Source organism: Tenrec ecaudatus, chromosome 4 (genome assembly GCF_050624435.1).
Source record: "Tenrec ecaudatus isolate mTenEca1 chromosome 4, mTenEca1.hap1, whole genome shotgun sequence".
Taxonomy (NCBI): Eukaryota; Metazoa; Chordata; class Mammalia; order Afrosoricida; family Tenrecidae; genus Tenrec; species Tenrec ecaudatus.
The window spans coordinates 45,094,138-45,107,452 of NC_134533.1; the positions used below are offsets into that span (position 1 = coordinate 45,094,138).

At 39.5% G+C, this 13,315-nt stretch overlaps 1 protein-coding gene across 1 annotated transcript in view; it reads right to left on the reverse strand.

Moving 5' to 3' along the window:
• The window catches only part of ANO3 (anoctamin 3), a 460,260-nt gene that overhangs the window by 198,864 nt on the left and 248,081 nt on the right, over window positions 1–13,315 (reverse strand). Inside the window, exon 6 of the mRNA XM_075548400.1 lies at window positions 644–838. Coding sequence (XP_075404515.1) covers window positions 644–838 — 195 coding nt within the window. The remainder of the gene's footprint in view (window positions 1–643; window positions 839–13,315) is intronic.

Sequence of the window (13,315 nt, forward strand, 5' to 3'; positions counted from 1 at the left end):
GCCCCTTTATCCCCTCCCTCCCCCACCTTACCCTCCAGGAACCCTTATTATTATACATTATTCATTTATCTATTTATTTATTGCCATATCTTACACCATCCAATGTATCCGTTCACCTACAATTCTGTTATTTGTTCCCCTCCAGTGGGTTTATACAGTCATCATTGCTATCAGTTCCCCCTTCCCCAGCCCCTTCTCGTCTAACACCCTCAGGGAATCATTATTCCAATTACTGTTTCTGAAGGGTTTATCTATCTTGGATTTCATGCATCAAATGATCCTAATTGTACAAATCGACATACATAGGTCTCACATGATGAATGTGGTAAAGCTAAGATCATAATAGCAAGGGGAGGACATGGTAAAGCACTAGAGGGTAGTTATGTGATTCATCGGTGCTATACTGCACCCTGGATATATCTTCCTTTGCTTGCGGCCCTTCTTTGAGGGACTGTCCAATTATCTTACAGGTGAGTTTGAGATCTTCACTTTGTTTACACTCCTTCATGTCAATTTTGATGGCTTGCTTTTGAATTTTTGATTCCTATTCCCATCAACACCTCATGATCACACAGGCTGGGGAATCGTTTGATAACTCTTTGTATTAATGGAATGAAGATAAAATGCCGAAATAATTACTCACCTTGTGCTGCTTTTTCCACAGAGATGGAGGTGACTGAAGTGGGAGCCTGCGATTCACTCTCATTTGGCTGGAAGAGTGAGGCAGATTGGCTCAAGTTCTGTGAGTGTGTGCAGCTTTGGGCGAGGCACGGCAGGGATCTCCTAGATGGTTTCAGTGGAGTTTCTTTCACCATCTCGCTCTTGCTTACATTCATACCTGAGAATGCAAAAAATGGAGAGATTTAACAATAATGAATGACCAGCAGGACTCAACACAATATTTTAATGCGTGTGATAGTTCTTTTGATGTATAAACCACAGGGATTACAAATAATTGAGTTTTGTTTATATCGTGTCAGAGTAAGTGTTTGAGATTTTCATCAAATAAGTCTCCGAAATAGTTTCTCTTCTTGTTTGAACCTTCCATCAAGTTTCTTAAAGGTTCTATGAAAAGGAAAATGATTTTCTAAATGAATATATTTAATGTTTCCTTCTTGTTAATAGTATATACAGTGAAAACATACACCGATCCATAAACTTTGTTTATTTAGAGAATAGTAATAATGATTATGATTAAGCCCTTGGATAAACTTACACATTTGGATTTTTAAGCAGCCAAGTAATTCAAATATATCACATAACCTGAGTCCCTGGGCAGTACAAGTAACTTTTCAAAATCATTTTATTGGGGGCTTTTTACAGCTATCACAATCCATACATACATGCATTGTGTCAAGTACATTTTATAAATATGATGTCATTATCATTTTCAAAACATTTTCTTTCTACTTGAGCCCTTGGTATCAGCTCATTTCCAGTCTCTTCCCAACCCTCCCACCCTCATGAACCCTTGGTAATTTATAAATTATTACTTTTATCATGTCTTACACTGACTGCTGTCTCCTTTCACCCACTTTTCAGTTGTTTAACCCCTGGGAGGGGGTCATATGTTGATCATTGTGATTAGTTGCCCCTTTCTCCTCACCACCTTCCCCTACCCTTCCTGGTATTGCTACTCTCATTATTGGTCCTGAGGGGTTTATCTGTCCTGGGTTCCCTGTGTTTCCAGATCTTATCTGTACCAGTGTACATGCTCTGGTCTAGCCAGATTTGTAAGGTAGAATTGGGATGATGATAATGATGGGGAGAAGCATTCAAGAACTAGAGCACTGCTTTCAACCTGTGGGTTGTGACCCCTTAGGCAGTGGAACAACCCTTTCACAGGGGTCACCTAAAACCATATGAAAAGACATTTCCAATGGTCTTAGGAACTGAGACATCGCTCCTCTATCCATCTCCAGAAGGGTCCGCCCACATGCAGATACGCCCACATATGAGTACCTGGCATGATGACATCATCAGGTATATGTGACAGAGTTGCCACCATCACACATGTGTAGAGAACAACTATTGTGTAGAGAGCAGTTACCATGTAGAAAGCAGCTGCTGTGTTGAAAGCAGCAGTATTGAAGGTAAAATGACATTTCATGAATTATAATTACTGGGTAAATGTAAAATCATGTACTGTAAAATCATCAACTACTGCAAAAAAAATCTGTACCATGGGAACTTAAACTGGATGCTGATCAGTCTTTTTATATTGATGTGGTTGATGTGAATACTGTCCCCTTGTGATAGTAACAGGTATGTAAAAAACACAGAGAATTGTAAATCAAAGGAAACTTGAATGAACCACATTGACTGAACTAAGTCATGTATCATCTTTTGTATTCTTAAAGCTATTGTTATACATTATTTTCATTAGCAAACCATCTCATGACAATGGATCATGTAGAGAAGAATGTTAAGAAAAGAAAATACAGTGAGGAATTTTTACACTATGGTTTCACCTCAATAATTACAGCAGGAATTAAGAAATCACCATGTGTTATTTGCTGTGAAATTCTATCTGTCAAATCTATGAAACTGAATAAACTAAAATGCCTCTTTGATAGCAAGCATCTGAGCTTTGCTGGTAAGGATACCAACTATTACAGAAGCAAAGCTGATAGACTCAATAAAGCCACTTGACACTGGTGGCAAGTACCACAAAATGTAGCAGCCATTGAAACTTCATATTTGGTGGTATTCAGAATCACCAGAGTTATGAAACCTCACACCATTCCTAAGGATTTACTGTTGCCAGCAGCCAGAGTCTTTACATTGTTTGAATTATGATTGGAAATGAATTTTTTTATGAAATTGAGTGCAATCTCCTTATCTAATGACACTGTCCTCAGAATACATGTCATGTCTGCTGGTATTCTTGATCAGGTAATCCAAGAAATTAAAGCTGCTCCACTTCCAATATTTAGCATCCAGCTTGATGAATCTACAGACGTTGCAAACTGTTCACAGTTACTGGTTTACATGAGGTATATTAATGATGGTGACTTTAAAGATGAGTTTCTTTTTTGCAAACCTCTTGAAACGACAACTACTGCACATGATGTATTTGACAGAGTTGGTTCATTTCTGAAAGAGCATAAGTTCTCTTGGGAAAAGTTTTGTGGCGTTTGCACAGATGGTGCTCCAGCTATGCTAGGATGTCGATCTGGATTTCAATGTTTGATACTGAATGAGCCACCAAAAGTCATCGAAACTCACTGTATGATTCATTGGCAGATAGTTCAATGAAGACACTGCCACAAGAGTTACAAGAAATAATGAAAAGCGTTTTAAGTTTTGTCAATTTTGTAAAGACAAGCACTTTAAACAGTCGACTATTTTTGCAACTGTGCAATGAGTTTGATGCACCGAATAATGCTCTGCTATTTCACCCTGAAGTGAGATGGCTGTTAGGAAAAGTTTTAAAACGTGTTTTTGAGCTTCATGATAAACTCAAAACGTTTTTAAATCAGAAAACAAGACTGCAGTTCAAAGCACTTTTCAGTGATAAAAGTGAACTGCAAAAAATAGCGTACTTGGTTGACATCTTTGCCAACTTGAATGAGTTCAGTTTATCACTGCAAGGGCCAAATGCAACATGCCTCCGTTTTTCTGAAAAGATCTGATCATTCCAAATGAAACTTCAGCTTTGGCAAAAAAAAAAAAGATGAAAAAATATATGTATGTTGCCTACCGTATGTGCTTTCTTTGAACCAGACAAAGGATTACATGGATCATTTCCGTGAACGAATACTTGCACATGCTTGCAGATGATATTTCATCGTACTTTCCAAATCTACCTGACACCCCATTTTCACTTGCCAGAAAACCATTCGCAGACAAAGTTAAAGATGTTCCTGAGACAGCACAAGAGTTCATCGAACTTGTTAAAAGCAATGCAGTGAGAACTGATTTCTCTACAATGCCAGTAACAAAATTCTGGATCAAGTGTTTGCAGTCATATCCTGTTCTGTCTGAAAGTGTGATGTGCCTTTTTCTTCCATTTGCAACAACCTATCTTTGTGAAACAGGCGTTTTCAACTTGTTGGTTATCAAATCTAAATACAGAAGTAGCCTTGTTGTGGAAGATGATTCTTGTGCCCTTGCAAAGACTACCCCAAGAATTTCTGATCTGGTGAGAAAAGCTGTCTCAACCTTAGCATTGATGTTGGCATTTATGCATACTGTCGCAAAATGCAGCAATATAGTTTACTGTTGTTGTATTAAGATTGTTTCCCATGCTACACCATGCTTCAAGACAAAATTTCATTTATTTGTAATTAGAATTAAATATTTCACAATATATAATTATATATTGTTTTTGTGATTAATCACTATGCTTTAATTATGTTTAATTTGTAACAATGAAAATGCATCCTACATATCAGATATTTACATTATGATCCATAACAGTAGCAAAATTAAACTTATGAAGTAGCAACAAAAATAATTTTATGGTTGGGGGGCACCAAAACGAGGGATTGTATGAAAGGGTTGTTGCACCATTAGGGAAGTTGAGAACCACTGAACTAGAGGAAAGTTGTATGTTTCATTGGTGCTATACTGCATCCTGACTGGCTGGTCTCTTCCTTGTGACCCTTCTGTAAGGGGATGTCCAATTGTCTATAGATGGGCTATGCGCCTCCACCCCACACTCCCCCTCATTCACATTGATCTGATTTTTGTTTTAGGTTTTGGTGCCTGATACATGATCCCATCAATAACTCATGATTGCATAGGCTGGTGTGCTTCTTCCATATGGGCTTGGTTGCTTCCCAGCTAGATGGCCACTTGTTTATCTTCAAGCCTTTAAGACCCCAGATGCTATATCTTTTGATAGCCGGGCACCATCTGCTTTCTTCATCACATTTGCTTATGCACCCATTTTGCAGTACAAATAATTAAGTGATCAACAACTACTACCCAAATTAGTGTTTCCAACTCACCCACAAGAATCTATGTTAATAGGCCTGCTGTACTCTGCACAAATGAAATTGTCATGAGCTGAAAGTAGCTAAAACCAATGCAAAACCTAACTCACTGCCCTCTAGTTGATACCAACTCATAGTGACCCTGTAAAACAAAGTGGAACTGCCCCTATGCCTTCCAAGACTATAACTCTTTACAGAATTAGAAAGCCTTGTCTTTATCTCATGGAGCGGCTGATCATTTCAAAATTAGTACCTTGAAGTTAGCAGTCCAACTAGAGCTGAGCATAAAATTCAAGCTTCAAAATAAAATGTTGAAGGATTTTATGGGTAACATCTTGAATTATTCAGGAATCATCAAAATTAGATGGAAGGAATACACTGATGCACTATACCAAAAAGTCGAACTATTTCAAGAGGCAGATTATGATAAGAACCAATGATAGTGAAGGGAGAAGTCCAAGCTGAACTAAAGTAACTCCTGGGAAACAAGGTTCTAGAAATTGTTAGAATACCAGCTGAATACTCCAAGTTGATGAAACACTGGATACATTCATTTGCTAATAAAGTGGCTAACTGACTGGAACAGATTCATATTTCTGCACATTCCAAAAAAGATGATACAGCAAAATTATCAAACAATATTACTACTATCATAGGTGTGGTGGTTACATAATCTGTTGTCAATTTGTGAGGAGTAAGCGTGAAGGGTGGAGTCAGGTTGTAGCTTGATGACCTCATTTGGAGGTGCTAAGGAGATAAATAGCTCGCTGGAGGTGGGACATACACTCAGTTCCTGTGAGACATTCTTGTTGACAAGCCACATGGAGACAGGCTGATGGCAGCCAGAGCCTTGGAGCTGGAGAATCTATGTGGAGACCTCTGCCAGCTCTGAGATGCTCACACCGCCACTGGATCCAGAAGACTTTCCACCTACTGGCCTGAGATCATTCTACATTTGGCATCATTGCATGTGTTTCATGAGTCTAAAGAGGAATTTATAGATTGCTATCAAACATATGGGCTAATACCTGACTTCTGGACTTGATCTGGACTGGGCTGGGCTGTTTTCTTAAAGTTAAATTGCTCTTGTATATAACGCTCTTTTTTATACATATATGACTGTCTCTCTGGATTTTTTTCCTAGTGCACCCAGACTAACACAATAGGCAAGTAAAATGTTGTTGAAGATGGTTCAGAAATGGTTGCAGCACTGTGTAGGTGGGAAGGTAACAGAAGTGCAAGCCAGAATCAGAAGAGGACGTGGCAGGATGTGTGCCATTACGCCCATCATCCAGATCGTGGCTGGGAACAAGAGAATCCTGGAAAGATGTTTACTTGCATTTTGATTATGCTGACATTTGACTGTACAAATAACAAAATATGAGAACACTAGGAATTCCAGAACACTTCACTGTGCTCATGTACAGTCTACATGGACCAAGAGGGAGTTGATTAAGTCAAACAAAAGAATACTGCGTGGTTTAAAATTAGAAAAAGTGTAAATAGGGCTTGTAGCTTTTCACTATACGTATCCAATCTATAATACAAGAAGCTGATCAAAAGGAGAATGTGACATCACGATTAGAGGAAAGCTTACCACCCACCGACGATGTGCACATGACAGCGTCTCGCTTGCTGAACGTGAACAAGGCTAGCAGCACTGGCTGAGGAAGGTAGTACTGCAGCCTTCGGTATGAATGCAGTTCAAGGAAAGGAAAACCCAAATCCTCCCAACTGACTGGACAGACAACACGATAAACAGAAAAGCCGGAAGTTGCCAAGAATTTCATCTTGTGTGGATCATGCTCATGGAAACAGCAGTCAAGAAATCTAAAGACATATTTCACTGAGCAAATTTTCTGTACAAACCTCTCTAACATGTTCAAGAGTAAGGGTGTGGCTTTGAAGACTACAGCATGCCTAATTTGAACCATGGTACTTGCAATCGTCTCCTATCCATGTAAAACTTGGACAAGGAAAGTGGAAGATCACTGAAGAATTGATGCTTTGAAATATGGTGGTCATGGCTGGCCAGAAGATCAAACGAATCTGACACGGGAGTGGTATAAACAGAACGCTCCCTAGAGTGAAAATGGTGAATCTATGTCTCATGTACTTTGGTCATGCTATCAAGAAAGACCAGTCCCTGGTAAAGGCCATCATGCTTGATAACATACAGGGACAGAGAAAAAGAGGCAGACTCTCACAGAGAAGAAGTGTGAGAGAGGCTACAACTATCAGCTCAAACATGACAGTAATTGTGAAGATGGTACAGGGCCAGGGATGTTCCATTCTGCTGTATGTAACATGCTACGAGTCAGAACCAAGCGCACCTTACAACGACCAGCCTCTCTATTCACTAATCCCTGGGCTGAGTCTCCAAATTAAATCCCATGTGCATGTGAAGACTGAAAGGTGAAAAGGACAATGCAAATGTAGGAGGTCACAAAGCATTCCATTGAGATTTTTGCCCTGCTGTCACTTATCTGAATTTCCCTTCTGTGATAGATTCTGGGTCATCACAGATTGTGGGCAGGGGTGAAAACAGAGGGGCAGTGCATTTTCTGTAATGTTCAAATATAACATGAGAGTTGGTTACAGCCAAATTTCCCTCGGCTCTTTGTTGTCAATAATTTCTAGCTAACAAGTTTGTTGTCAGTTCAAGAATTAACTCCATGATTGGAAGGCGCTCATCAAACACATGAATACAGAAAAAGACAAGTTAAGATATGAAAGTACGTTGCCCCTGTGCCAAGTGGAGAGTTTCCTTTTAAAAAGGAAGGAACAAGACAGTTTTTGAGGTTGGTTTTGCTAGGCATATTGAGTAGGTTCTGACACATAGCAACCCTTTGTTCAACAGAAGGAAATATTGCTCGGTCAAGGTCATGTTCAAGCCCATCGCTGCACCCACTGTATATGTAAGATCTGAAAAATTAAAAATAAGATATGGTCATAGAAAGGAATTAAGCTAAGTCTAAGTATCTGTGTTAGTTACATAATATGTTGGCAACTTGCAAAGAAGTGGAGTCCAGTTTGTCGATCAGGTTGCAGCTTGATGCCCTTATTTGGAGGACACACTGTTGGCCGCTAGAACCCTGGAGCTGGAGAAGCCACATGGAGACCCACACCAGTACTGATGCTTCCGCCACCACTGGATCCACAGGACTTTCCACCCACTGGCCTGGGATCTTCCTGCAATCGACATTATTGCATGTGTTTCATGAATCTGAAGAGGACTTTATGGATTGGTATTGGACATATGGGCTAATATTGGACTAATGGGCTTGATCTGGACTGGGACAGGATGTTTTCTCAATATTCAATTGCTCTTGGATATAAAACTCTTTCTTATTTATATACGTATGATGACTATGAATTTGTTTTCTAGTCCATTTGGACTAACACAGTCTCTGAATTTTCCCCCTCTGGTTCTGAAAAGTACGTATGTGTGTATTTTGTTTAATTATAAATTAAATTTTAAATTACTGGAGTGAATTGGAAAGAGAAATAGGCAACAAAGTTCCCGGACTGGAAATGTCTCAGTTCTTTAGCTTTCTAAGAATCCAAAGTATGTTTACAGTTGACATAAATCAAATTTTAAATTCAAAAAATATATAAAAATTATTCTGTTTTAGGACACACGAGTACTCTTTTTGTTTTGTTTTGATTTCATATCCCATGTCTAGGGACTGGCATAGGACAAACATGTTCTAACAAGTATTTATGCAGGAAATTCTCTTGCAGTGCAGTGCAGTGGTTAGAGTTTATATGTCAACTTAAACTTGGATGAAAGTGTAGGAGTGGAGTCCAAACTATCAGCAGAGGACCTGCCTGATGATGTCTCCTTGGGTGAGTGGTCTTTTTATAGGAGAGACACTGGGAACCTCTCACTCTCACTCTTTACCTTCTAACTCCCCTGGATTGCATGCCTGGGAATGGCAGTCCAAACCACCTGCTGACCATGGGAGTGGTGGCACCGTGCCATGTTCCAGGTGAGCCTTGGGTCCATGGGAGTCTCTCTCCACTAGCCTGTGATCTCCCAGCTTCTCAGTTTGCCTTTCTGCTTCATTGGCATGCAACCATGCATGGACGGGATTTGGACTGGGACTGGGCAGTTTTCGATATGAAATGCTTACTTGATACAAAGCCCTGTCGTAAACGTTTATGTGTTTCTCTGATTTTGTTTCTCTAGAAAACTGAACCTCAGGGATGCAGTCTGACACTACCCTTTTAAAACAAACACTGGCATAGCATATAAAATGACAGGCTTGCTTTTGTTGGCCCTGGTTGAGAAAAGCTTTTTACTTTAGAAGAACACCTGTGTAAAAGAGTAAAAAAAAAATTTCTTTAGGGGAAGATACACAGACAAAAGAGAGTGCTAGTTACTGGTCATGGTTTAGAACTGTGAGTAAAATATTTTAAACATACCCTGACCCTCTGAGAAATTATTTTGATGGAAACTATATTATTCTTTACATTATCAATTCCAATATGGAGGTTCCAAAAGTCATGATCTTTATGTTGTTTTTTTTCATGTATAATTGAAACAGGTGAAAATTTCAAAGGATTTTTTAAAATTAAATGATCATTTTATTTGGGGCTCTTACAGCTCTTATTACAATTCATACAACAACAGTATCAGGCACATTTTTACATGTGTTGCCATCATTCTTTTCTAGACATTTACTTTCCATTGACCCCTTGGTATCAGCTCCTCGTTTTTCCCTCCCCCCACTCTCATGACCTCTTGTAGATTATAAATTATTATTATTATTGACCACTATCTCCCTTCCCCCATGGTTTCTGTTGTTCTTCCCCCTAGAATGGGATGTGTGGTTATGTGTGGATCATTGCCATTGACTCCCCCTTCCTCTGCTTCACTCTCCCTTTACCCTACCCTTTGGTATTGCTATTCCCATTCTTGTTCCTGTTTCTTTTTGCTGTGAACTCATCTTTTATCCATACCTGCACACATGCTCCAGTCTAGTCCGAAGTGAGAGGCAGCACTAGGATCATGATAGTGGGGGGAGAGGAAGACTCAAGGAACCAGAGGAATACTGTGTATTCCACTGGCGCTCTACTGAGCCTTGGCTGACTCATCCCTTCCTTGTGACCCCTCTATGGGGTGATGTCCCACTGTCTACAGATGGGCTTTGGATCTTTGTGCCAACCTCCTTCATTCTCAACAATATGTTTTGGTTTCTTTGTTTGTTTGTTATAGGTCTTCTGATGCCTGTTACGTGATCCCGATGTCCTCATGATCACACTGGTTGATGTGTTTCCTCCATGTGGGCTTGTTGCTTCTCAGCTGGATAGCCATTTCATTTAACTTCAAGCAAGATGTTATATCTTTTAATAGCCAAGCGCCATCTGCTTTCTTCGCTACATTTGCTAATGCACCCATTTTCAAAGAAATTTTTAAATAAAGATGATTATCACATCTTTATAAACCAAAATGAAGTAAAGCCAATATAATAATGTTTTCTTAGGCTATCATAATGTTCTGTAATTTCCTCACTGCTGTTTTCATTCTTCATTAAGCAGATATTACTAGGGAATTTGCTCTCTACAGGTACTCTCCTGACACTGGGTAAAAAGTATTCTGAAGGAAGACATATAATTACGGTCTTCGTGGGACTTAGTGAAAAATCAGATACTGATCACAAAAAGAAGCATAGAGATAGGAAGTATTTAAAATATGATAAAAAGCCATGTTATATGTAATGAAGACTTTCCTTAAAAGGAGTCAGGGATAATTTGTCATTTGAAATAGAGAGGTTATATGAATATGTGTGTGTGTGTGTGTGCGTTTATGAGGGATGGGTTGCTTTGGGGCAAAGGGAACAGCATGTGAAGATATTGAGGTAGAAGACATTACGGCACATTCGAGAATTTGAAAAGATAGCACTTGGCTGCAGTGGGGTAGGGACAAGGCGAGCGGTGAGGAGCTATTACTGCAGCCCAGGTGAGAGTAAAGTGTTAGTTGCAGTGTTTTGTAGGTGTTATTTATTTATTCTTTATACCCGTCCTCCTACGTCCTTTGCTTGAATAATTACAGTTGCCAAAGTTGCACATTGTTAAGATATGGTAATCTCACAGATGGAAGGGGTTATATATATTTCAAGGCATGATAGATATGCAATAGTTATGTCAAACGTATTACTATAAAATCATAAAAACTTAATTAAACACAAATATCCAAATATGATGGCACTGCTTCTCAACATAGTCTTCATCTGGGTCTATATACTTTTGGAAATTGTGTTTCCTTCTCAGAACTGACTTAATGACAGTGAGTTAACTCTTTTTTGAGTAATTCTGTCCTCTTTGATTTATACAAGACAGTTTTGTTAACCTTGAGTGACAAGTTAAAAAGACAGGTTTGTAAACCTTGAGCGACACAAGCCATGCTCCTTTTAAATGTGCTTTGCGTTTGGGGAACAAAATGAAGTCTGAAGGAGCACGGTCAGGGCTCTAGGGTGGGTGGGGTTGGAATAAAAAAATGTCCATAGGAGAAACTTAGCCGTTATTGAAGAATAGCTCTTAGCATTGTCCGTATAGGGGGGAAATCCTTAGTAGAGCTTTTCTGGCCTTTCTCCAATGGCATTTTCAGTTTTCTTAAAACTCCTTCTTGCAAGACCTCATGATCATAATGGGGTCCTTAGAGAAAATCTCAAAATACCCCATCAGTACCACCAAAACCCAGGTGGATTAAACTTATGAACAATCTCTGCTTTGAATTTAACTGGCCCAACAGATCTACTTACAAGCCCTTGTTCTGACTGGACCTTTCCCCCGTTTTGAAGGTATGTTAGCAAGAGGAACACAAGTGTATTACTGAGAGAACTTCTGTCTCTGTCCACTAATCCTTGTGTTACCAGAATCCAGGTTCTTTCCTTACCAAGAGAAAGATGAACGTTTGGAAGGCATGGGACATTGTCAACGAATACTTCTTAGAGATTCCTAGGAGGAAGATGGGGCTTTCTATTCCCATTAAAGTCTATGGTCTTGGGAAGTCGCAGGGGCAGTTCTGCTCTGTGCTATAGGGCTGCTATGTGTCAGCGTTGACTCACTGGCAGTGAGTGAGGAGGATCAAAGCCCTTACCGGTCAGCACGGCTGGCCTCATAATTTCTCACATTGGCCCCATCTCCAGCCCTTACATGTCACATGCACACCTATGCGGCATTTTTAAGGGTTCCTACATGTACCTGATTCTAGGGAACTTCCATCAGGGTACTAAGGAATTAGACACATGTTCTGTCTAACTGCACATTTTCTCCTTTTCCCTGTCTCTAGAGAGACACATTTAAACCTATTTTATTTAGAAAATACACTTATGCATATTTGAATTGGAACGTCGTGGCAGATATTTTTTTCACTTGTAATTGTGCGGTTCCACATGTGCATCAACTCGCAAGGAGCCCAGGTGGCACTATTAGGCAAGGGTTGGACTGCTGATCTCAAGGGGGCAGCTTGAACCCACTGCTGCTTTCTGGAAAAAAGATGAAGATACCATTTCCCGAGGGCTTTACAGTCTCAGCAACCTCCCCAGGGACGCTCTATGTTGGGATCACCTTGCTGGTACAGCTGACAGCACTGGGTTTCAAGGCAACTGATCTTGGCTTTCAAATCCCATCACCTTTTCAGAATGGTTTCTAGACGCTCATGCACCCCAATCCTGCATGATTTTAATCCATGCTTGCACTTGGTATACATTCACCAAATACCGCGGCAAAGGGTTCCAAATGTGGTCATCAAAGAGCTGAGCCAAACCTCAGAAATTATTATGATTCTCTATCAACAGCCCAAGAGAAATGGATAATGAATTTCCATGAAACATGAGCCCACACTGCTTAGCAAGAGAATTAGCCTATCTGCTATCTATCATGCTGCACTTCATACACTGATCCGTGTAAACAACAGATATGAAGTTTATATATCTCCATGGATGACGATCCGATGGGAGTTAACAATGTGGGCAAGGTTACACAGGACAAGGATTTTTTTTCAGAATGATGTAGATTTCATCTATTCTGTCATCCATTCATTTATTAAGTAATTCCCAACAATTCCTGAATGCTTTTTCTGGATGAGATCTTAACTCAGTGCTGAGTATTAAATGATGCACATTCATAGGGGAGCAGATATATAGATATTGTTTTTAAAATAATAATGGTAAGCACAGGACATTAACCCAAGAGAATTCCTCTTGTTCATATGGCATTGCCAGGTAAGAATTTTCTGTTATAGTAGCCTGTGATACATCTTATTTGCAAATTCAGTCTCCTAAATTTTATTTATAAAACTTAAAACATTTCCACATCACAAAGGTTTATACTCATAGATTTATAAATCCACAAAACTCCCTAGAACC